The sequence below is a fragment of the Tachyglossus aculeatus genome, chromosome 4 (assembly GCF_015852505.1).
Source record: "Tachyglossus aculeatus isolate mTacAcu1 chromosome 4, mTacAcu1.pri, whole genome shotgun sequence".
NCBI classification, from domain to species: domain Eukaryota; kingdom Metazoa; phylum Chordata; class Mammalia; order Monotremata; family Tachyglossidae; genus Tachyglossus; species Tachyglossus aculeatus.
The window spans coordinates 55,137,536-55,163,589 of record NC_052069.1 but is presented as its reverse complement, the minus strand read 5'-3'; the positions used below and the strand labels follow the sequence as shown (position 1 = coordinate 55,163,589).

Genomic DNA, 26,054 nt, shown 5'->3' with positions numbered 1-26,054 from the left:
CCTGTGGCAGGAGTCCCACATGGGATATGTGAGCTGACCACTGTCTCCTCACCCTCTCTTCATTCCAGCCCCAGCTGCGAGCTACCATGAGCCATTGAGCTCTTCCACTCTAGAGTGTCTTCTCCTCTCCCTCCTCTCTTCTCTCCACCTCATGGGGTCCTGGCTCCCCACTCCCCACATTTCTCAAAAGATGGGCACCTGTCCAGTTGCAACAGGAGGGAGGGAGAAGAGGCAGATGTAAGCTCCCAAGTGCTTAGTACAGTGCTCTGTAAAAAGTAAGTGCTCAATAAATAGAACTGATTGATCCTTTACACGCTCCCTTCCTCCCATCTCTCTTTTCTTTAACTTTTCCTCTTTTCCATCCTTCCTCCTTTTTCCCCATTTGACTCTTTCCCTCCCCTCTCTCTTCTCCTTTCTCTCCTTCCCACTATGCTACTTAGTACTTGTGCTGCGAGGAACAGCATGGCCTAGTGGATAGAGCACAAGCCTGGGAATCAGAAGTTCATGGGTTCTAAACCCAGCTCCACCACTTGTCTGCTATGTGACGCTGGGCAAGTCTACTACCTACTCTGTGCCTCTGTTATCTCATCTGGAAAATGGGGATTAAGACTGTGAGCCCCGCATGGGACAGGGACTGTGTCCATCCTTATTTGCTTGTATCCACCCAGATCTTAGTACAGTGCCTGGCATAGAGTAAGCACTCAAACACCATAATTATTATTTTTTATTATTATTACTGTTATTTTTTCCTCTGGCCTGAGGGAGAGGAGCCACAGGGCTGCTGCTCAAGAACTCTGTGGCAGTCCCAGACACAAGAAAATGTGTCTTTTATACTATTATGTTGTACTCTTCCAAGCACTTAGTACAGTGCTCTGCACACAGTAAGCACTCAATAAATATGATTGACCAACCGGCAAGAATGGGCAGGCAGACAAGCAGGTTTCCAGACGATTTTTAGTTGTCCCCAAAGCTCCTCTCTTCCTCCCTCCCTGCCCTATAGAAATCTACACTTTTTTGTTGGGCATCACCAAGCTATAGGCTAAACAGACGCCACAACTGATGCCCTATTTCCATCTTAAAATATAAAATGACAGTACAAAAGTTTGAAAAAATACGAAAAACAGAGTGGCTTAGTGGAAAGAGCACAGGTTTGGGAGTCAGAGGTCATGGGTTCTAATCCCAGCTCCACCACTTATCAGCTGTGACTTTGGGCAAGTCACTTAACTTCTCTATGCCTCAGTTACCTCATCTGTAAAATAGGGATTAAGACTGGGAGCCCCACGTGGGACAACCTGATTATCTTATATCTACCCCAGCACTTATAACAGTGCTTTGTACATAGTAAGGGCTTAACAAATGCCAATATCATTTATTATTATTATTTGAAAGTCAGTCATCTTTCTGCCTGGTTTACAGAAAGCATTCTCAGCAGATTGCAACCATGGCTAGGCACTTGGTGTTTTCTTCAAATGATATCTTCCATTAAGGGAAAAACTTTTTCCCAAAAGGTTTTTCCCACTGCAGGCTCATTTATGTCACAACTCTAGGGAAAATAGCTCCGTGATCACTATTGGTTTTCCCAAAGCAGACAGCTTTGTTCCTTGGTGAACACCATAAACCAGCATTGTCCTGAATATCATCCTCTGAAAAGGTTCACCATTGACCTTTATTTGGGGCTAGTAAAAAAAAAAAAAAAATAGATCACTCAGGTGTTTTTAGTCTGCACTACTACTGACTTTCCAGATCCTGAGCAAGGCGTCAATTATCTAGCTTCAAACAAGTGGTGATTTTAAGACCAAAAGCAAACATGTGCCCTTTGCCCTGATTAATTCAGCCTTCATTCATTCAATCATATTTATTCATTCATTCAATCGTATTTATTGAGCACTTACTGTGTGCAGAGCACTGTACTAAGCGCTTGGGAAGTACAAGTTGGCAACATATAGAGACGGTACCCAACAACGGGCTCACAGTCTAGAAGGGGGAGACAGACAACAACAAAAACCACGTAGACAAGTGTCAGAACTGTCAGATTAAATAGAATTATAGCTATATCAATCAATCAATCAATCGTATTCATTGAGCGCTTACTGTGTGCAGAGCACTGTACTAAGCGCTTGGAAAGTACAAGTTGGCAACATATAGAGACGGTCCCTACCCAACAACGGGCTCACAGTCTAGAAGTGGGAGACAGACAACAAAAAAAAACCCACGTAGGCAAGTGTCAAAACTGTCAGATTAAACAGAATTATAGCTATATGCACATCATTAACAAAATAAATAGACTAGTAAATATGTACAAGTAAAATAGAGTAATAAATCTGTACAAATGTATACAAGTGCTGTGGGGAGGGGAAGGAGGTAGGGCCGGGGGGTGGATGGGGAGGAGTAGAGGAAAAAGGCCTTCCAACATTTCTCTAAGACTTTCATGTTCTCAGCCAGCTTTTCTTGTGCACTCTAAGCCGACTCAAAGGCTAGTGGGATACTACAGCACCACCAGGAAGGTTGGAGCCTAAAAATAGTGTAATTTCCAGTCCACTTTGTTCTGTGTCCACCACCCTGCAGCAGCTTGATGGCTCTCCCTCCACGGCTGGGCTCTGTTCCTTGAGGCTTGCAGCTGGGTGGTTTCTAACCAGCTATTAATGGCAAGTTATTGCTTCTTCCACCCCTCAGGGCCCCAGACACTGTTCCCTTAAAAGGTCATAACAGGGAGTTTCCACCTTTCAAAGCAACAAAACTCCTCCTAACTCCTTGAGGGTGTGGTGCGTAGCAGTGACAGTGGTATTTATTAGGCGCTCACTATGTGCCAGGCACTGTACTAAGTGCTGGGGCAGATACAAGCAAATTGGGTTGGATGCAGACCCTGTCCCACATGGGGCTCACAGTCTTAATCCACATTTTACAGATGAGGGAACTGAGACAGAGAAGTTAAGTGACTTGGCCAAGGTCACACAACAGTCAAGGTGCCAGGGCGTGGCTCAGTGGAAAGAGCCCGGGCTTTGGAGTCGGAGGTCATCGGTTCAAATCCTGGCTCTGCCACTTGTCAGCTGTGTGACTTTGGGCAAATGACTTAACTTCTCTGGGCCTCAGGTACCCCATCTGTAAAATGGGGATGAAGACTGTGAGCCCCCCATGGGACAACTTGATCACCTTGTAACCTCCCTGACGCTTAGAACAGTGCTTTGTATATAGTAAGTGCTTAATAAGTGCCATTAAAAAAAAAAAGAAGTGGAAGTACACACACACACACACACACACACACACACGTGTATGCATGCATGCGCGTGCGCATGGACACACATACCACACACCCCCCAAAAGCTGTATTCTTTGAAGAATAATGATTCTGCAAATATCAAGCACTAAGTTACCAATCAATGTTATTTACTGAGCCCTTACTGTGTGCGGGGCACTATACTAAGTGCTTGGGGGAATACAACAGAATCCATAGACATGACTCCTGCCTGCCACGAGCTTATAGTCTAGAGGGGGGAAACGGATAGTAAAATAAATTACATACAAGGAAAGTAGGAAAGTATAAGGGTATGTATTGTGGCCTAGTGGAATGAGCACACGCCTGGGAGTCACAGGACTTGGGTTCTAATCCCAGCTCTGCCATATACCTGCTGTGTGACCTTGGGCAAGTCACTTAACTTCCCTGTGCCTCAGTTCCCCATCTGCAAAATGGGAATTCAATTTTCCCTCCTACTTAGACTGTAAGCATTTTGTGGAACCTGATTATCTTGTATCTACCCCCATTGCTTAGCACAATGCTCAGCACATGGTACATGCTTAAAATATTATTATACGTACATAAATGCTGTGGGGGTGGAGTGAATACAAAGTATTTAAGGGTTACAGATCCAAGTGTGTAGGTGATGCAGAAGGGAGGGTGAATAGAAGAAATGAAGGCCTGGTCAGGGAAAGCCTTATTGAAGAGATAAAATTTTAGAAGGGCTTTGAAGGCAAGGAGAGTGGTGGTCTGTTCTATATGAAGAAGAAGGGAGTTCTAGGAGAGGGAGGACATGGGCAAGGGGTTGGAGGCAAGACAGGTAACATGGGGGAAGAGCAAGTGGGTTGGTGTTAGGGCGGCGAAGGCAGAGGGGTAACCAGCAAAAGAGACTGATAACAAACAGCCAAAAAGACTGGAGGAGAACCAGGAGAGGACAGTGTCAGTGAAACTGAAGTTAATGTTCCCAGGAGAAAGGGGTGGTCCACAGTGTTGAAGGCAACTGAAAGGTCAAGAAGGATTAGGATAGAGTAGAGGCCACTGGTGACCCTAAGAGAAGGCAGTTTCTGTGGAATGAAGAGAGCAGGTGCCAGATTCCAAGGGGTCAAAGGAGAGGATTGGAGGAGAGGAAGTTTAGCCAACGAGTGTAAACAACTCACTCCAAGAATTTAGGAAAGAATGGTAGGAAGGAGATGGAGAGGTAGCTCTAAGTGCCATGGGGTCAAGGGAGGGCTTTTTTTTTTGGAGAGGGGACATATTAAGCGTATTTGAAATCAATGAGAAAGGAGCAATTGGACAGTGAGCAGTTGAAGATGGTCTATAGGTTGGAAAGAAGGGAGGGGACACGTGTAAAAAAACTTCAGACTGTTCAGACTCAGATAAAGCGCAAAGGCATGGGATTAGAAGTGCGGGAGGAGGGGGTAGATTTTGAGAAGAGGTGGGAAATATCCTCTTGAGATACTGCTGGGAGGGAAGTGAGAGTTGAAGAGGGGCAGGAGGAGGTAGGGAGTGAGAAGGTGCAGGGGGTCTTTTAGGGAGTGGGAAGGTGAAGGGGGTATTTTAGGGAGTGGGAAGGTGCCGGGGGTATTTTACAGAGATTGCTCTTGATGGTTTCAATTTTTTCAATGAAGTAGGTGATATGGTCATTCAGTGGGCAAGAGATGGGGTAGTCTGCAGAACAGGGGATTTGAGGAGGAATTAAAAGTCCGGAACAGCTGGGATGGGCAATAGGCATAGGAGTTCATTAGGATAATGAAGTACTGTTGCCAGCAAAGGGATAATGGCGGAGTTAAAGCAGGAGAGGATGAATTTCAGAGGGATGAAGTCTGTCTGGTATCTGGATTTCCACCAGCTGCGCTCTGCAGCTCCAGCACAAGAGCAGAAGAAGCACACTGTGGAGGTGATTCAGAGATACAGGCTGTTGGTAATGAGATCGAAAAGGTAGGTATAGAGACCAAATAGGGGGTGATGACTTTGAAAGAATGAAGATGATTGGACACAAGAGGTCTCTCTAGGGGATCAGAGTAGATTTGAAAGGGGAAGAGAAGGCAGGTGAGGAAATTGTGCATGGAGAGTGGAATTTTAGAATTGGGGAGGTTAGAGATGGTGCAGTCACTAGAGATAATGAGATTGAGCATGTGTCCAAGCTGGTGAATGGATGGGGTGGGATGCAGCAGGAGGTCAATGGAGATAGGGAGTGAGAGGATGTGGGAAGCGGGAAGGTCATTGGGCACACCCACGTGGCTATTCTAGTTCCTGAGGGTCAGTGTGGAGACGGAGAAAGAGAGTACAAAGGTGCAAAAGGGGTCAACATAGGAAAGTTGGAGGTGGAGCCTGGGCAGGGAGAGGGGGCATAGATGACAGTGACCGGTAACTGGAGTGGGTGGCATATTGGGAGAGTCCAATATAACAACAGACATATTCCTGCCCACAACAAGCTCACAGTCTAGAGGGGGAGAAATACATTAATATAAACAAATAGATAAATAAATAAAATAGGTATATACATATGTGCTGTGGGGATGGGAGGGAGGATGAATGAAGGAGCAAGAAAGAGAGGCACAGAAGGGAGTGGGAGAAGAAGAGAGAAGGGTTCAGTCAGGGATGGCTTCTTGGAGGAGACATGCCTTCAGTGAGGTTTTGAAGTGGGGGAGAGCAATTATCCATCTGATATGAGAATGGAGGACGTTCCAGGCCAGAGGTAAGGTATGGGTGAGAGGTCGGCAGTGAGGTAGACGAGATCAAGGTACAGTGAGAAGGTTAGCATTAAAGGAGCTAAGTGTGCCAGCAGGGTTGTAGGAGGAGAGTAGCAAGGTAAGGTAGGAGGGGGAAAGGTGAGTAAGTGCTTTAAATGAGCCTCTGGCCCATTTGGCAGGGATGATTTGGCTTTAATCTCTGGGCAGCAGCTGAGAGGCACTGGTGCATGGCTGACTTTGCACTCAGAGCCATGAATTCTCATGTCAGGAAAATGCTCAGCACGTCACTTATTCCCATTTAGTGCAGGCGAGTCCTATTGAGTGCTCAGGTTGTTTGGAATTCTGATCTGCAAAGTGTGCAGGTGTGGTTCATCATTCATTCATTCAATAGTATTTACTGAGCGCTTACTGTGTGCAGAGTACTGTACTAAGTGCTTGGAAAGTACAATTCAGTAATAGAGAGAGACAATCCCTGCCCAAACCCGGGCTTACAGTCTAGAAGGGGGAAGACAGACATCAAAACAAGTAAACAGGCATCAATATAAATAGAATTAGACATATGTACATAATTGGTTGCAACTGGAATCATTTTCAGATTCAGTGAGCACTGAATCACATCACCCTGTAGGACAGATAGGAAAGTACAGGTGGGCAGGAGAAGCAGGATGGCCTAATGGATAGAGCACGAGCCCGGGAGTCAGAAGGTCATGGGTTCTAATTCCAGTATCTTCCACTTATCTACTGTGTGACCTTGGGCAAATCACTTAACTTCTCTGTGCCTCGGTTCCCTCATCTGTAAAATGGGGATTAAGACCGTGAGCCGTGTTTGGAACAGGGACTGTTTCCAACCCAATTACTTTGTATCTACCCCAGCGCTTAGAACAGTGCCTGGCACAGAGTAAGCACTTAACAAATACCATAATTATTATTATTATTACTCCAACACTTAGGCCACAGACTCCCCTCTGGAAAGTGGTCGGGGAAGTGTCTGCTTCTTCTGGGGGGCAGTTCCCACCCAGTTTGGAAGCTGCTGTGGAGTCGTTCACCAGAAAGACGGCAGTCTCAATCACAGTACACCGCGAGCTGGCTCTGTGCAGATGTGTGCACGTGTGGGTGTGCATGTATTTGTGGCCGGCCGGCCAGCCAGCCAGGGAAAAGCCCTTGGAGCAGAGCATAATCTGGCCCGTAGATCAGGGAAAAACTTTGGGTGGGCCACAGCCCACTCACCCTCACGCTACAGGTACACCCACAGGTATAAAGACGTTCCCAGGCACATCTGCCCCCTTCTCCCCAGCTAAAAAAATAAACTGTCACCAAGGACCTAATTAATCAGACCCAGGCCGTTGATATCTCCACTGCAGAAACCCAGATTTACTTTTATAGATAAACTATTCAATGGAACTTCTTGAACATTTACTTTATAAAGAGCACTGTACTAAGAACTTGGGAGAGTACAAGAAGACTTTTTGTTTTATTTTTAATGTTGTTAAGCGCTTACTATGTGCCAGACAATGTTCTAAGCACTAGGGTAGATACAAGCTAATCAATTTAAACACAGTCCATGTCCCACATGGGGCTCACAGTCCTAATCCCTACTTTACAGATGAGGGAACTGAGGCACAGAGAACCTAAGTGACTTGCCCAAGATCACAAAGCAGACAAATGGCAGAGCTGGGATTAGAACCCAGGTCCTTCTGGCTCCCAGGCATGTGCTCTATGCACTAGGCCACACTGCTTTCTAGGTTTGGTACAGACATTCCCCGATATTCCACATGGAGTTTGCCTTGAAAAGTGCTAAATAATCCGCAAGGAAACTGAACAGCATCAGAAATTACATTAAATCTGCTAAAAGGTGCATATCACGGGGGGCGCCTTAGTAGTTAAATCATATAGGAACCTACTCAGGGCATCCTAATTGTGTAATTTGCACTCTCCACCTTCCCCCATTATAGGACAAAGTTCTTCATATTCAAAGACGATGACGCTGTCGAAGTAGTTTGTGTGGCAGGGGACAAAGAGGAGAGGGTTGAAACGGCCAATGCGATACTGTCCGCCCCAACCATGCCTGACACACAAAGGTTGCCCTTTGTTACACTGCTGTGTGTGTGGTTTACAGTGACTGGCACCGTTTTCACTTGTGCCTTTCTGCCTCTTGACACGGCTAGTAACTCTTGCCTCTTCTAGTAGCCACATTAACTGAGAGAGTTCCAAGGGGCTAGAGTCTCAGGGCCCAGGCTCTCAAATGCCTTGTCCTCCTGTCAAGGCTTGTTTTTCTACCACACTTTTATCAAAGAAGAATAAGAACTACAGGAAATTGTTCCGATGCCGTCATATAAGCTATTGGCAGGAAAGAGATCTCATTCATTCATTCAGTCGTATTTACTGAGCGCTTACTGCGTGCAAGGCACTGTACTAAATGCTTGGGAGAGTACAACATAATGACAAACGGGCACATTCTTTGCCCACAGCGAGCTCACATCTATTTAAATGCTGTCACCCTCCATTCACTTGGTTGCCAAACTACAAAACTTTACCAGGCTATATTTCATCCCCTATGATTCCCTGCTAAGGTATTTGGAAAGATGGCCTGGTTTTCATCTGCTCATTTTGGCCCAATCACAGAAATGCATTGATAAGCAAGACTGTTAAAGAAAAAAAATACTTACGGCATAGGCACCTATTAAAAATGCTGCATTTGCTCGTTTCCGTTGATCAAAACTGGTGTAATGCACGATTTTCTTTCTTGATAAACTGAATGACTAAACAAAGAGAAGGGGCATTAATTAAAAATATTTACACATAAGAGCACTTATTGAAAATACTAAGTGTAGCACTTATTGAAAATAGTAAGTGTTTCTCTCAAGGAATCTACCCAGAATTCTTCCTGAATGAAACTACTTGAATTTGAATGCCAATCAATAAAATCTTAATCCCGCTGCGCTCACCACTGGCATGCTCATTGTTGGTGTTCACTGAATCAGAGAAAACACTTCGGACCAAAGAAGAGCTTTTGTTTTATCCACCTTCCCTAAATTATTTTAAGCTAAAGCTTAAAGGACCCCAAACTCATTTGTTCCCATAAGCACAATCCCGTTCTCCTCCTTTCCCTCCCTGGACTATGCTGCTTGTACTTTTCTCATGTTTGGTACTTAGAATTCCCTAAAAGGTTTAGGCACCTTTGGACAATCAAATGCCAGAACAAGTTTCATTTTCTTTCTAAAACCATTCTAATAGGACCGCTCTTATACTATCAGAAAGAAGTTAACAATAATGATAATAACTATTATTATTATTAGAGAAGTAGCATGGCTCAGTGGAGAGAGCATGGGCTTTGCAGTCAGAGGTCATGGGTTCAAATCCCTACTCGGTCAATTGTCAGCTGTGTGACTTTGGGCAAGTCACTTCACTTCTCTGTGCCTTAGTTACCTCATCTGTAAAATGGGGGTTAAGACTGTGAGCCTCCCGTGGGACAAGCTGATCACCTTGTAACCCCCCCAGGGCTTAGAACAGTGCTTTGCACATAGTAAGCACTTAATAAATGCCGTAATTATTATTATTATTATGGTACTTAAGTACCTACTATGTGCCAAGCACTGTACTAAGAGCTGGAGTAGATAAAAGATAATCAAGTTGGACTTCCCTGTCATATACAGGGCTCACAACTAAGTAATAATAATAATAATAATTACTAATTATTAGGATATTTGTTACGCACTTACTATGTGCCAAGCACCGTTCTAAGTGCTGGAATAGGTACAGGGTAATCAGGTTGTCCCACGTGGGGTTCACAGTTTTAAACCCCATTTTCAGACGATTTAACTGAGATGTTAAGTGGCTTGCCCTAGGTCACACAGCAGACAAGTGGCGGAGCTGGGATTAGAACCCGTGTCCTCTGACTCCCAACCCGTGCTCTTTCCACTAAGCCACACTCCTTCTCAGTACACAGCATGTAGTATGCAGTATGAGGAAGCAGCATGGCTCAGTGGAAAGAGCACAGGCTTTGGGGTTAGAGGTCATGGGTTCAAATCCTGACTCCGCCACTTGTCAGCTGTGTGACTTTGGGCAAGTCACTTAACTTCTCTGTGCCTCAGTTACCTCATTTGTAAAATGGGGATTAAGACTGTGAGCCCCCCGTGGGACAACCTGGTCACCTTGTAACCTCCCCAGCACTTAGTACAGTGCTTTGCACATAGTAAGTGCTTAATAAGTGCCATTATTATTATCATGCGGTTTCTAAGTAAGAGGGAGTAGGATTTAATTTCCATTTTGCAGGTGAGGAAACTGAGGCCCAAGTTCACACAGCAGACAGGCAGCAGAGCCAGGATTAGAACCCAGGCCCTCTGTCTCTCAGGCCTGTGCTCTTTCTGCTAGGCCATGCTGCTTCATTAAAAAACTAACAAACTTCATACCCTGGATGGGCAACGACTCTGGCTGGTGGGCCACTTCCCCAAGGGCACAAGGCTGTTGAGGACCAGAGACGAAAAAACCCTCCTCACAGTTGTCACGGTAAAGAGTAGTGATGGAGGAATTTGGAAGCTGTACTTCTGATCATGGGGAATCATGGCTGGTCCCACCCCAGTCATGGATGCAATCAGTAATCCCTGCACTTCCCTGTACTAGGAAAAGCTGTAGCCAAAAGTCTAGCTCTTTTAAAAATATATATATAGGTATTTGTTAAGTGCTTCCTTTGTGCCGGGCATTGTAGTAAGCGCTGGGGTAGATACAAGGTAGATAATAAGGTTGGACACAGTCCCTATCCCATATGGGGCTCACAGTCCTAATTTCCATTTTTTTAAGCACTTACTATGTGTCAAGCACTGTTGTAAACACTGAGATAGACAAGCTAATCAGTTTGGACACAGTCCATGTCCCACAGGGAGCTCACATTCTTAATCCCCATTTTACAGATGAGGTAACAGAGGCACAGAGAATTGAAGTGACTTGCCCAGGGTCACACAGCAGACAAGTGGTGCAGCGGAATTAGAACCCAGGTCCTCTGACTCCAAGGCCTGTGCTCTTTCCTCCAGGCCACACTGCTTTACATCATTTGAAGACCCAGATCCCCTCCAGCTCGGAAAGGGCCAACTGGAGGGCTGGTTCAGCCCCAGAGCCATATTTTACTCTGCCCTGCTTACATATGTTGCCAACTTGTACTTCCCAAGCGTTTACTACAGTGCTCTGCACACAGTAAGTGCTCAATAAATACGATTGATCGATTGATCAAACAGGCACCTTAACAAAGTAGCATTATGACATGGAAGTCACTAACCAGGCCAAAACTAATATAATCAATCAATACCCAACAGATGTACAAATTCCAGAAATTTTCTTTAAAACATTTTTAAAAGGCAAGGCAACTGGGAACATTAAAGCAAGGCTGACTTTGATTGAATTTTAATCATTTGTTAGCAAGTTATATCCATGGATGATTGCCATTTTCAATAATTCATATTTTTATGCTCCAAATTATTCCCCTCTCCCAGAAAAATTGGCCACCTTCACATTCTTGCCTTCATTCATGCCCAACTAACCTATTTGTATCATAAATCCATCTTATAAATGTTAAATGCTATTTTACAAACCCCAAAATTAGCTTTCACTCTCCAGAATTTTAGATTGTGATTAAGTGTCTTGCAACCATCCTGCATAATTTAGTAGAGGTATAAAATACTGCTGGTGAGAAAATGCTGATAGAATTTAGTCTCCATATCAAATAAAGCTTGGGCTATTTGCCTGGTCCTGCTTCTACTGGGCTTTTCCAAGTGCTTAGTACAGCAGGTGGCACTCAATAAATACCATCATCTAGTCTCTCCATTCGTCCCTCCCAAGGGGTAGTATCGAGCCCCTCCCGGAAGCCTCAACTTTCCTAAATCTCCCACAGTGGAAGAGGAAATAATAATAATAATGGCATTTATTAAGCTCTTTCTATGTGCAAAGCACTGTTCTAAGTGCTGGGGAGGTTACAAGGTGATCAGGTTGTCCCCGGGTGGGGGCTCACCGTCTTTATCCCCATTTTGCAGATGAGGGAACTGAGGCCCAGAGAAGTGAAGTGACTTACCCAAGGTCACCCAGCTGACAATTGGCGGAGCGGGGATTTGAACCCACGACCTATGACTCCAAAGCCTGGGCTCTTTCCACTGAGCCACGCTGAAACGTCATCAGCAAAGTAGCAGCAGTGCAGCCTAGTGACTAGAGCCCGGGCCTAGGTGTCAGAGGACCTGAGTTCTAATCCTGACTCCACGGGACCTTGGACAAGTCCCGACTTCTCCATACCTCAGTTTCCCCATCTCTGAAATTTTATTTGTACATATTTATTCTATTTTATTTTGTTAATATGTTTTGTTTTGTTCTCTGTCTCCCCCTTCTAGACTGTGAGCCCACTGTTGGGTAGGGACCGTATCTATATTTTGCCAACTTGTACTTCCCAAGCGCTTAGTACAGTGCTCTGCACACAGTAAGTGCTCAATAAATACGATTGAATGAATGAATGAATGGTTTTCTATTTCCAAAGGTATGGGTACCATTAAAAAAAAGTACACCTTCACAGAAAGTTGGCTCTGACGGTTCTTAAGAATTTTAGAAGTACAATCAATCAATCGATGGCATTGATTGAGCACTTACTATATGCAGAGCACTTACTAAGCGCTTGGGAGAGTACAAGGTGTAGTGGATAGAGTACGGGCCTGAGGAGTCAGAGGACATGGGTTCTAATTCCGGCTCTGCAGCTTGTCTGCTGTGTGACCTTGGGGCAGTCACTTCACTTCTCTGTGCCTCAGTTACCTCATCTGCAAAATGGGGATTGACACTGTGAGCCCCAAATGGGACAGAGACTGTGACCAACCCCATTTGCCTGTATCCACCCTAGAGCTTAGTATAGTGCCTGGCACATAGTAAGCACTTAAATACCATAATTACTATTATTACTGTTGAATTGCTCTGCACTCAGTAAGCGCTCAATAAATATGATTGAATGAATGAACGAATTAGCAGACACCTTCCCTGCCCATAATGAGCTTACAGTCTAGAGGCAATATTTTCATTATTGAAATTGCTATTAATAGGATATATTAAGGGTTTACCATTTGCTAAGTTCTAGGGTAGATACTAAATAATCAGATCGGAGGCAGTCTTAGGCCCACCCAGGGATTACAATTTAAAAGGTGGAAGATGAGGGCTCTTTTTCCTGTTTTACAGATGAGAAAACAGGCCCAGAGACGTTAACTGACTTGTCCGAGATCATTCAGCAGGTCAGTGGTGGTAGAAAGTAGGTCACCTGAGTCCCAGGCCCATGTTCTTTGTACAAGGGCAAAACAAATCCACGGTGCAGGAATCGTAACATTTTAGGCAACTTCCCATCCTTCTCCCATCCTACTGTGGAGCTGATATTTTGAACCCAATGGCTCATTCTATGAGCACAAAAAGTAGCATTTGCAAGAAGAAATGTAATCTCTCTGTAAAATGGGAAAGGTTCTACTTGATGACAAAGTAGATTTGTTTTGTTGTCTGTTTCCCCCTTCTAGACTGTGAACCCATTGTTGGGTAGGGACTGTCTCTATATGTCGCTGACTTGGACTTCCCAAGAGCTTAGTACAGTGCTCTGCACACAGTAAGCGCTCAATAAATATGATTGAATGAATGAATGAAAAGCGGCATACTGGCCATGAAGCATCTAAAAGATCAATGGGATGGTGGGAGGCCGGGTGGAAAGGGGCATCAGTGAGATAAACGGCTGGCTGAAACCCACCAAAACCTGACAATGGATCTCACCTTCTCTCAGGTCCCAGCCAATTATAATTTTGCCTAGCTCTTTTTCATACCAGAGTCCTCATCCTTTGCCCTCTATTCATCTCCCTGTATCCTGCCTGATTCTCATCACCTCTACCCCACATTTCTTCCTAGTTCTGGCCTGGTGGTCCACCCCTGTAAGCCCTTGCTTCAGTTCTTCTTTGCTTCACTCTTTCAGAGCTTCCATGCATGATTAATATTCTCTTTTCCGTTGCCACTGGAGTTGCAATCCAAATGACATGACAGAGGGGTAAATAAGCATTACTGACCTCAATGGAGGACTGGGTACTGTTTTATACACTTTTTAACCACTGCACACATCATCTGACATTTCCCATAACCAGTTTAGAATAGCATCTGTATTTCTTCACTACCTGCAATAGCTGCATTAAATGATGCTAATTTTTGTGCCCACAGAATGAGCCTCTGGATCCAAAGTATCAGCTCCTCAGAGGAAAAGATGTGCTTCACCATTGTCCAATAATATATTTGTAAAGCTCTTTCTAGCACCAGATTTTCACCAGGGACGAAAGTCTCACCCCAAGTTGTGTGACTGCACAGGTTTTAATATCAAAGAAATGTAATTCAAAGTAAGCTATACGTACAACAGATCAACATAAATAGTTTAGGACCTAGGGAACTCCTACAGACAGCCAATTTTGTCCATTAAAAATAAAAAAACCAAAAATTGCACTCCGATTCTAATGTTTCCCTCTAAAAAGTGAACTATATTAGAGCTGCACCAAGAATCTAAAAGTTACAACACATGCTCAGTAGAAACTAGAAACAATGATACCTGTCTACTTGGTTTTTTTTGTCTGTCTCCCCTTTCTAGACTGTGAGTCCGTTGTTGGGCAGGGACTGTCTTTATATGTTGCTGATTTGTACAGCCCAAGCGCTTAGTACAGTGCTCTGCACACAGTAAGTGCTCAATAAATATGAATGAATGAATGAACAATGATCAGGTCAAAAGCAGCTGCACAAAAGCATGCAGCTGAACACTAAATGATTTCGATATGCTGGTCTTGAAAATTGAACATTCCACCACGAAAAAGTGTGGATTTAATAATTAAACATGATGCAATTAAATCAAAACAGCAAAAATGGCATATCAGAGCTAAACTCAATGGCATCATAAGCTGCTTTCCTCTAGGATTTTTGGCCATGCTGAAAAGTCAACCTTAAAGTAGCTTTGTTGAAGCATTCTCTTTATCAAGATGCGATAATCAGCCTTATTGACCTAAACAGATAAAGGTGAGAGGATATTTTACTGGTTCTTAAAAACAGAGAACTAGAGAGAGAGAATAATATCTGTGCACTCTGAATATTATGACGATAGATGAAGTGGAGCAAAGCATTTTACTTTAAGTGGTTTCGTAGTGACCAAGCCTCATTCTCTTTTGATGGAGACAATAGTAACCAAACTAATAGCAACCGCAGCACAGCTTCACGGCAATTGGGGTAAGGGTCAGCTCACTGCAAAAGCATTAAAGTGAATAAGTTCTACTGTGAGCAGGCAAGAGTTCCCAATGCTTTACCTCCACCTTGTCCAGGAAAGAAATAGTCTTGAAAATGTTCTTTGACTGCACAGAATAAAACATGGTTGGTGATTTCTCCACAACTGGAATAATGCAGGAGGTTAGCGGCATGGCTTCCAAGTGTTATCATTGCCTATCATCTCTAACACCTAATTCATTTAAATGATCTACTCTCTTCAATAGTAATTTTGTCCCAAATGATTATAATAATGGCATCTCAAGTAGTTATCAGGTGCCAAGACGCTATTAATGCCTGTTTACTTGTTTCGGTGTCTGTCTCCCCCCTTCTAGATTGTGAGGCCATTCTGGACAGGGACTGTCTCTACTGGTTTCTGAATTGTACTTTCCAAGCTCTTAATACAGTGCTCTGCACACAGTAAGTGCTCAATAAATACGATTGAATGAACTGGGGTAGACGCAAGATAATTAGGTCAGATGCAGTCCCTGCTCCTCATCGGGCTCACAGACTAAGTAGAAAAGAGAATCAATATAGAATCCCAATTTTACGAAGGAGAAAACTGAAGCACAGAGAAGTTAAGTGACTTGCCCAGGGTCACACAGGATTGACTGTATTTATTGAGTGCTTAAGGTATGCAAGAGCACAGAACTAAGCATTTAGGATGCAAGTAGCAGAGCCAGGATTAGAACCCAGGTCCTCTAACTCCCAGAACTGTGATCTTTCTGCGAGATCACACAGCTGCCTATGAATTATGATTCTAAGTATTATCTGTAGACATATGTGCACCAACATTTGGTTGAATGCTACGGGACATATTAGCCTCTTCCTAAAAATGGATGGATAACCTGTAAAAGAATAGATTTAAAAATGGACACAGATAAGAGGATTACCTTGAAGGCAGTTTGGGAATTTTTGATAACTGGTTCCTGAAAACTCTCTTAGGCTGAAACATTGTTCATCAACGTGCACTCAACCCATGATTATTTATTAAGCACCCAGAGTTAGCAGAAATGAACCCTGCCCACAAGGGGAAATGCTGGAACCAATCGTCTCATAAGAACAATGTTATAAATGAGGGGTTGATTCCTGAACCATAGTCAGATTTTTTTTTATGGTACTTTTAAGTGCTTACTATATGTCAAACACTGATCACAAGTGCTGGGGCAGGTACCAGTTAATTAGATCAGACACAGTCCCTGTCCCACACAGGGCTCACAGTCTACTAGGCAGGAGAACAGGTCTTTAATCTCCATTTTACAGTTGAGGAAACTGAGGCATAGAGAAGTTAAATGACTTGTCCAAGGTTACACAGCAAGCAACTGGAAAAGCCAGAATTAGAACCCAGGTCCGCTGACTCCCGGGCCCATGCTCTTTCCATTAGGCCAGGCTGCTTCTATAAGCTATTTTTACCAAAATCACCTAGAATGGTATACTCATTCAATTATACATGAGGAATAGAACTACATTATATATTTATACCAGGTCAGAGAAGTTCCACAACAAAGCAGTCAACTTGTATTTCACTGGAAGTCAACCCTCCTTTGTGATTCCATGTGGTAACCATCTCATTCCACCTTACCTGTCCCACCCCCTCCTCTCCAACTTTTCCTTATTTTCCACAGCTCTGATGATGATGATGGCATGGTGTGAATTCTAAAGCACTGTCATTTATCTTAAGAAGAGAACTGTCCAGATTTAGAGTCTCTGCACCTGAATGTGGGGGCTTTGGGTGGAAAAGTGTCTAGACTAATCTCTAGGGAAACAGTGCTCCTATGTCCAGCCAACATGGTGACTAGATGTATGCCTCTCCCCTTTTCTACCCAACCCTAAAGTCCTTAGAAAGTCTCACTTCTTGCCGAGCGAAAGTCAGCAGTGCCATTGGAAGCATTGCTTCGTGATACGGGTCTGTGTTCATGAGGCTAGAGGGCAGGCAGGCAAACAGGGTCCCTCAGTAATAATAATGTTGGTATTTGTTAAGCGCTTACTATGTGCCAAGCACTGTTCTAAGCACTGGGGGGATACAAGGTAATCAAGGTTGTCTCACGTGGGGCTCACAGTTTTAATCCCCATCCCATCTCTAAATCAATAAATCAATTGTATTGATTGAGCACTTAACTGTTATAATAATAATTATGGTACTTTTAAGCACTTACTATGTTCCAAGCACCATTCTAAACACTGGAGTAGATATAAGTTAATCAGGTTAGACACAGTCCCTGTCCTACATGGGATTCATTCACACTCAATCTCCATTTTACAGATGAGGTCACTGAGGCCCAGAGAAATTGAGTGACTTGTCCGAGGTCACAGAGCAGACATATGGTGGATCCAGGATTAGAACCCAGGTCCTTCTGTCTCCCAGGCCCATGCTCTATCCACTAAGCTATGCTGCAGAGCACTGTACTAAGCACTTGGGAAAGTACACTACAATAGCTGATAGACAAGATTCCTGCCCAAAAAGAACTTAGAGTTTACCAGGGCTGGGGGGAGGCGGGGAGTAGTGTTGGAGGGAGAGACACACAATATTAAAATAAATTACATATAGTAGAAAACCATAGGGCCACTGTACTGGAAAATATACCAAATTCCCAAAAAAATAATTTCTTTGATTCCTCCTGCCCAATGGTAAACCGCTTCTGTATTTTTACCAAGAAAACTCTATGGATACACTACCAGAACGACTGCAGGTGGAATTGGAGCAATCTGGGAGAGATGTGTCTATGGCGTTGCTATGGGTCGGACACAACTTGACAGCACAAGACAGCAACAACTCTCCTGCCCTCCTTCTCATCTATCCATATTAGGCAGTGTGAAAGAATTATTTAAAAAGTTTCTAAATGACTTATTTTAACTACATGCAGGCCGAATCTAGTGTTGAATTTTGTTCTGAACATAAAAAACGTCAATGACTCTGCTTCTCGTTTCAGAGGATATGTGAGTCACCATTTCCCTTAGGGACTTTCTAACGCGATCATCTCAAAAAGTGGGAGCTTTCTAAGTAACAACCAGAATTCCTCAAAGAGTGAACATATCAGAAAACTTCCCCTCTTCCCTCAGCAGCCCTTGTCAGAGCATAAAGTTCTGAAAACTCAATAGATATCTCTTTAGCAGAGGGCTCTAATCCAAGAGAGCAAGTTTGAGAGGTGTTTTTTTCCACTTTATTCAACTGTCCATCCCAAAGTTATGTTTGGAATGCTTGGTACCTTACCAAACATGGGTGGCCCATTATTTTGGCTGGAAGAGGGCCACTTACCCAGTTTCACACAAACTACTCTACAAACCCAGCCATCATGGAGAAAAGTCAAGAAGTGAAGAAGCTGAAGAGGCAAAAAATGGCCAAATCCTACATGTGGTGACTCCAGGTTCAATTTTTTTTTTAATGGTATTTGTTGAGCACTTATGTGCCAGGCACTGTAGTAAGCACTATAGTAGATATAAGATATCAAACATATTTTTTGAACACACTGTTTGCAGTGCACTGAATTAAGCACTTGAGAGAGTACAACATAACATAATTGGTAGACTGTTCTCTGCCCACAATGAGCTTACAATCTAGAGGAGGAGACAGACACTAATATAAATAAATAAATGACGGATATATACATAAGTGATGTGGGGCTCAGGGTGGGATGAATTACAAGGGCATATCCAAATGCAAGGGCCACGTGGAATGGAGTGGGAGAAGAGGAAATGAGGGTTAAGATGGGGAAGGCTTCTTGGAGGAGATGTGCCTTTAATAAGGCTTTGAGGGTGGGGAGAGTGATTGTCTGTCAGATATAAAGAGGGAAGGGTGTTCCAGGTCAAGAGCAGGGCAGGGGCAAGGGATCAGCAGTGAGATAGACGGATGAGGCAACTGAGGCCCAGAAAAGTTAAGTGATTTGTCCAAGGCCATTCAGCCAAGTTGTACTTCAGGGTTCACCACTGCAGTGAGGTTGCTGACTGTTCCCAGGGCATGCTCAGAGCCAACTTAAAAGACTCCCAGCCACCAAAAGCAGTGCCACTTCCCTCAGCAAAATGGCAGCCCAGATCCAACCCACAGAACTGGGCCCTGCACAGCCACAGACTCTCCATATAATAATAATAATAATAATAATAATAATAATAATAATGGCATTTATTAAGCGCTTACTATGTGCAGAGCACTGTTCTAAGCGCTGGGGATGTTACAAGGTGATCAGGTTGTCCCACGCAGGGCTCACAGTCTTAATCCCCATTTTACAGATGAGGTAACTGAGGCACAGAGAAGCTAAGTGACTTGCCCAAAGTCACACAGCTGACAATTGGCGGAGCTGGGATATGAACCCATGACCTCTGACTCCAAAGCCCAGGCTCTTTCCACTGAACCACGCTGCTTCCCTATGGTCCATATGGTTGACCTGAATAGGCTAACTCTTACAGGAGACTCTCCAAGGGGTAGACTGAGATGGTTTGGGGGGACCCAGAGGGAGACAATCCAAAGGAGAGGTCAAGCTTCCTTTTCATTCATTCAATCATATTTATTGAGCTCTTACTATATGCAAAGCACTGTACTAAGCACTTGGGAGAGTACAATATAACAATAAACAGACATATTCCCACCCACGAGTTCACAGTCGAGAGGGGGAGACAGACATTAATATAAATAAATAAATATTCATTCATTATCATCATCATCATCATCAATCGTATTTATTGAGCACTTACTGTGTGCAGAGCACTGTACTAAGCGCTTGGGAAGTACAAGTTGGCAACATATAGAGACAGTCCCTACCCAACAGTGGGCTCACAGTCTAAAAGGGGGAGACAGAGAACAAAACCAGACATACTAACAAAATAAAATAAATAGAATAGATATGTACAAGTAAAATAAATAGAGTAATAAATATGTACAATTCATTAGAACAGAGCACTGTACTAAGCGCTTGAAAAGTACAAATGTACAGATACAAATAAGTACAGATCTATACATATGTGCTGTGGGGATGGGAGGGAGGATGAATGAAGGAGCAACTAAGAGTAGCACAGAAGGGCGCGGGAGAAGATGAGAGGAGGGCTTAGTCAAGGGAGGCTTATTGGAGGAGATGTGTCTTCAATAAGGTTTTGAAGTACAGGAGAGCAATTACCTGCCTGATATGAACAGGGAGGGCATTCCAGGCCAGAGGTAGGAGGCGAGATAGACAAGATTGAGGTACAGTGAGAAGGTTAGCATTAGAGAAGCGAAGTGTGAGGGCTGGATTGCAGTAGGAGACTAGTGAGGGGAGGGAAGAGGGAGAAAGAGATGGAAACCTAAGGCAGAAAGACCCAGAGAAAGGGATGGAGGGTAAGTAGGATGAAAACGATGAAAGTATTCAGGAGTGGAGAACTGGTGCTTAGTACAATGCTCTGCAGAGAGTAAGCACTCGGGGTGGAGCATAAGCCTGAGAGTCAGAAGGTTGTGGGTTCTAATCTCCGCTCTGCCACTTGTCTTCTGTGTGACCTTGGGCAAGTCACTTCACTTCTCTGGGCCTTGGTTACCTCATCTGTAAAATGGGGATTGAGACTGTGAGCCCCACAGTGATCAACCTGATTCGCTTGTATCCACCCCAGTGCTTAGTACAGTGCCTGGCACACAGTAAGCGCTTAAACACCACAATTATTCATAAAAACCACTGAGTGATTGATCGGAACAAGAAAGCACTGCTCTCCTATTTGATGGTGAAGGAAAGCTCGCACCAGGTGGCTGAGAAAAGGCAGAGATTTGCATCTTTTTCCTCTGCCATCATTAAAGTGATCAAACATAATTATCTCTCTCATTCAACCCACATATTCAATCAGTCATCAAATCCAGTTGGTTCTACCTTCACAACATCGCTCGGATCAGCCCTTCTCTCTCCATCCAAACTGCCATCACGCTGAGCCAAGTTCTTTTCATATTCTGCCTTGACTACTGCATCGACTTCCTCGCTGATTTCCCAGCTTTCTGTCCCTCCTCCAGTCCTTACTTCACAATAATGCCCGGATCACTTTTCTAAAAAAAGTTCAGTCCACAACTCCAAACTCTTCCAGAACCTCCAGTGGTTACTCAACCACTTCGGGATCAAACAGTAACTCCTTAGCATCGGCTTTAAAACACTCAAACAGCTCACCCCTTCCTATCTTACCTTGCTGCTTTCCTACTTTGATCCAACCCGTATGCATCACTTCTCTAATGCCAACCTAACTCTCTGTACCTTGATCTTGTCTATTTTGCCATCAACCCCATGCCCAAGTCTACCCCAGGCCTGGAACTCTCTCCTCTTTCATATATGACAGACCACTACTCTCCCCACTCTCAAAGCCACATTTCTTCCAAGAGGCCTTCTTCAATTAAGCCCTCATTTTCCCTCCTCATTCTCCCGTATATAGGGCCTATGCACATGGAAGGGTACCCTTCACCCTCAGCCCCACAGCACTTAAATAAATATCCCTAATTTATTTTAATATCTGTCTTCCCCTCTAGACTATAAATCCTTGTAGGCAAGGAATGTGTCCACCGACTCCACTGTATTGTACTCTCCCAAACGATTAGTACAGACAGAAAGTGCTCAATAAATATCTTAGATTGATTGACACTCGTGCCCATGTTTCACATTTTAGGAAACACTGCTCAGCCAGAGTAGTCTAAGGAAAGAAACAATCCAGTGCATTAAAAACCAAAAGTGGTGAAGAGGGACAGGGAATAGTTAAATTAGAAGACCCTACTTAAATACACCCTAGGAGGTGATGTGACTGCAGAGTAACTGGCCATTATTTCTTAGAACTCATGAAGGATGAGAGTTGCCCCTATGGACTGGAAGTAGCACGACATTTATACCCATTTTCCCTTCCCTACTCCCCTCCCACAAATAAATGACATATCTGGTCACTATCCACCAGCTGGATTAGCATGGATACCTGGGAAGAAGATAGAAGAACACATCACACAATCTATCTGTAATCCCCTGGGAGAGGATGAGATTCTGTGAAAGCCTAATGAGACTTGGTTCACTGTACCCTGAGTCTGAATAATGCAGATCTAGCACATCCTGTCCACCCCTTGATCACTTCCAGACCTGTGGGTTTACAAGAGCACTGGAGACCCATACCAGAAAAGCAGTGTAGCTTAGTGGAAAGAGCACAAGCCTGGGAGTCAAAGGACCTAGGCTCTAACCTTGACTGTCTGCTGCTGTGATTTTGGGACAGTCACAACTTCTCTGTGCCTCAGTTTCTTCAACTGTAAAAGGCAGATTAAATCCTACTCCCTCCTAGACTGTGAGCCCCGTTTGGCACAGGGACTGTGTCCGACCTGATCAACTTCTATCTACCCCAGTGCTTAGTACAGTGCTTGGCACACAATAAGGGTTTAATAAATGTCATAATCAAATCAAAAGGCTCTGCAGGACCACCTGGTGCTTAAAAAAAACAACCCAACAAAACAGGGTGGAATGCAATAGAAAAAAGATGCAAGGTGGGACCTCAGGGAACAAGGTCGCATGACCACCACAGCATGGAGAATAGTTGCTTGGGCACAAGTGAAACCAAAAATACATCAAGTTGAATGAGTCACCAGGACAGTCATATTAGTTTTTTAAAGCCAACATTGTAGTGGACTGTGACCCATAATGATCAAAAGCGATACTTCTACCATTCTCTGCATCGGTCAAACCATTAAAATACTGTATCTAGTGTGGACCATTGTATCTTTAAAAGGATGTGGAAACACTCGAGAGTCCTAAGAAGGGCAAAACACAGTATTAAATAATAACAGTAATAATAATAATGATAATAATAGTATTTGTTAAGAGCTTACTGTGTGCCAAGCTCTATACTAAGCGCTGGGGCACAAACAAGACAATAATGTTGAACACAGTCCCTGAAAACATGGGTCTAAGTAGAAAGGACAACAGGTATTACCCCTGTAAAATGAACTCTAACCAAGGGCCTTATATTCATTTCTTAGACAATACATTTCCTGGAACTATTTACTTGGAACCAATTTCTCAGGAGAAGATTAATAGTCCATTTGTTTGGGGTTTTTTTCCTGGAAAGGTCCATTTGAGTTTGAATAATACATCACTAAATCACCAAACACGTTTTCAACTAAAATTGCATTTACAAAAAAACTCACAAGAATTGGCTATCACACATTCAAATGTTACGAAAAATACACTCATATGATCCTATCTGCTTTTACCTTTTTGCATATGAGAAAACTGAGGCACAGAGAGGTTAGTGATTGGTCCAAGTTCATACAGCAGATAAGTGGTGGAACAAAGATTAGAACCTAGGTCTTTTGACTCCCAGGACTGTGCCCTTTCCTCTAGGCCACGTTGCTTCTTGAAAGATGGAAAATAAGCCCAGTGAGAAATGGTTATAGGAATTACATATGTTTAATAAGAATAATAATAATAATTTTGGTATTTGTTAAGCACTTACTATGTGCAAAGCACTGTTCTAAGCACTGGGGAGGATACAAGGTGATCAGGTTGTCCCATGTGGGGCTCACAATCTTAATCCCCATTTTACAGATGAGGTAACTGAGGCACAGAGAAGTTAAGTGATTGGCCAAGTCACACAGCTGACAATTGGCAGAGCTGGGATTTGAACCCATGACCTCTGACTCCAAAGCCCGTGCTCTTTCCACTGAGCCAAGCTGCTTCTCCATAAAGCTCCATAATGGAGCATGGAGAGGACTAAGAAATGACTTTCTGTAAAATATATTAAGGGAAGGTTCTGATCTGTTATTCTAGAGGTGTGCAGAGGAACAAATAAAAGGGTTTAAATGATCCCAGGACAGATTTTGGTAGATCCCAAAACTTCCTCCAGAATGATAATCGTAAACAGTTCCCACCTTCAATGGAAAAGATAATGGTCACTCTTCTGTCTTAGATTATTTTAAACGTGAAATCATGTGGACATTTCCTGGCATGCTTAAGTATTCTTCCCCACAACTTTGATGTTCTTAATATCCAGTCCCACTTCAGAAGGTGGTGGGAAGTAGGCTCTACCCTCGCAACTTTGGGCAAGCAAGTTCTGAGATGAACTGAGTGGTTATACCTCCACAAGCATTGAGAGGTGCAGTTCCTAGTATAAAGCCTCTACCATAAACCATCGAATCTTGAATGGGCCAGGCCTGGGCCCAGAGGCCTCAAGCCTACAGAGCCAGGTCTGCCAAGCCCAAAATCAAACCTCAGCTGGACTTGAGCACCCTATGAGCCTCCCAATCTGGACCCTCTAAAGAGGGAGGTGAGGAGAAACTGTTCCTCTGCCAAACTAGAGGGAGCATGAGTCGGTCTGAAAGTGACTCTGGCCTCCCTCACTCCCACACAACCCATCAATCAATCGTACTGACTGAGCACTTGCTGGGTGCGGAATAGTACACTATAACAGTTGGTAGACACGTTCCATGCTCACAACGTGTCATACACTAAGACTGGTTTTCTGCAGCTCTGGGGCCTATCTTGTAAATGAGAAATCAGAGTACACATCACATACAGCCTCTCTATCTGTTACTGAAAGGACTGATACCCAATGTGAAATGTTGGTCATTAAACACACACACACACACACACACAAAAAAAAAAAAAAAAAAAACCAACACCACTTTCCCACTCAGCCAATTTCAACTTGGGTAAAACCAAAAATTTTGATTAAAGTACAGGCCTGAGATTCAGAAGGCCATGGGTTCTAATCCCAGCTCCACCATTTGTCTACTCTGTGACCTTGGACAAGTCATTTAACTTCTCTGTGCCTCAGTTACCTCATCTATAAAATGAGGATTGAGACTGAGAGCCCCATGTGGGTCAGGGACTGTGTCCAACCCGAATTGCTTGTATCCACCCCAGCGCTTAGTACAATTATTATATTAATTATTATTATTATATAATTGTCATTTAACTAGGTCTCTTCCCCTTTGGAACTATAATTCAAATACCTCACTGATGGATTCAACTCGAGCTAGCACTACTGTGATCTGTCAGGCCTTGGCCAGCTCACTAAAGCCAGAGGGCTTGGTTGGGAGCAATAGGAAGCAGTTGGCTAAACAAACACACCCCATATTTCTTGGTGCTACCAACCCCGGAGGGGTAAGGTGAGGAATAAGGCCAAATGATTAGACCAGAATGAGTAAATTCCAATGGATCTTGTCACATGATCCTTTTTGCCCCAAATATGGCCAATGGAAGCGAAGAGGATTGGGAAGTAAAAGGGTATATCATCATCATCATCAATCGTATTTATTGAGCGCTTACTGTGTGCAGAGCACTGTACTAAGCGCTTGGGAAGTACAACTTGGCAACATATAGAGACAGTCCCTACCCAACAGTGGGCTCACAGTCTAAAAGGGGGAGAACAAAACCAAACATACTAACAAAAGAAAATAAATAGAACAGATATATACAAGTAAAATAAATAGAGTAATAAATATGTACAAATAGAGTAATAAATATGTACAAATCTGGGGAGGGGTATCCACGAACTCTTGGTAATAGGTTGGAACTCTGTCACGCTGGCGTGGCAAGTCGCCTCTACCCAGAGCAGAGGGTGTCCACTCAGTCGGATCTTGCGTGGCTCCAAGTGACTGACTGAACCTCCTTGTTGGAGTAAGGAGAAGTGAGTGGCCCCTTGAGGAGGGAGCTCAGTTGCCAGGTGATCTGAAAGGTAGCCTGTGTTGGGGTGATTGGACAGGTAGTCCCTGGAGATAATCGGTGACTCCTCCCCAGTTCTACCAGCTACTAGAAGCTGGGGATCGTGCTGGCCGCAAAAGTGTATTCCTCCCGAGTGGGAAGCTTTCGTGGGGTGGGAGCTAGGTGCTAGCTCACTTCCTCCCTTCAAGGCCCTACTGAGAGCTCACCTCCTCCAGGAGGCCTTCC

At 43.8% G+C, this 26,054-nt stretch overlaps 1 protein-coding gene across 4 annotated transcripts in view; it reads right to left on the bottom strand.

Moving 5' to 3' along the window:
* CDC14A (cell division cycle 14A) overlaps positions 1-26,054 on the bottom strand; it is a 212,210-nt gene that overhangs the window by 159,141 nt on the left and 27,015 nt on the right. For all 4 annotated transcript variants that reach the window (XM_038745362.1, XM_038745360.1, XM_038745358.1 and 1 more), the window contains exon 4: positions 8,592-8,684. In XM_038745362.1, coding sequence (XP_038601290.1) covers positions 8,592-8,684 — 93 coding nt within the window. The remainder of the gene's footprint in view (positions 1-8,591; positions 8,685-26,054) is intronic.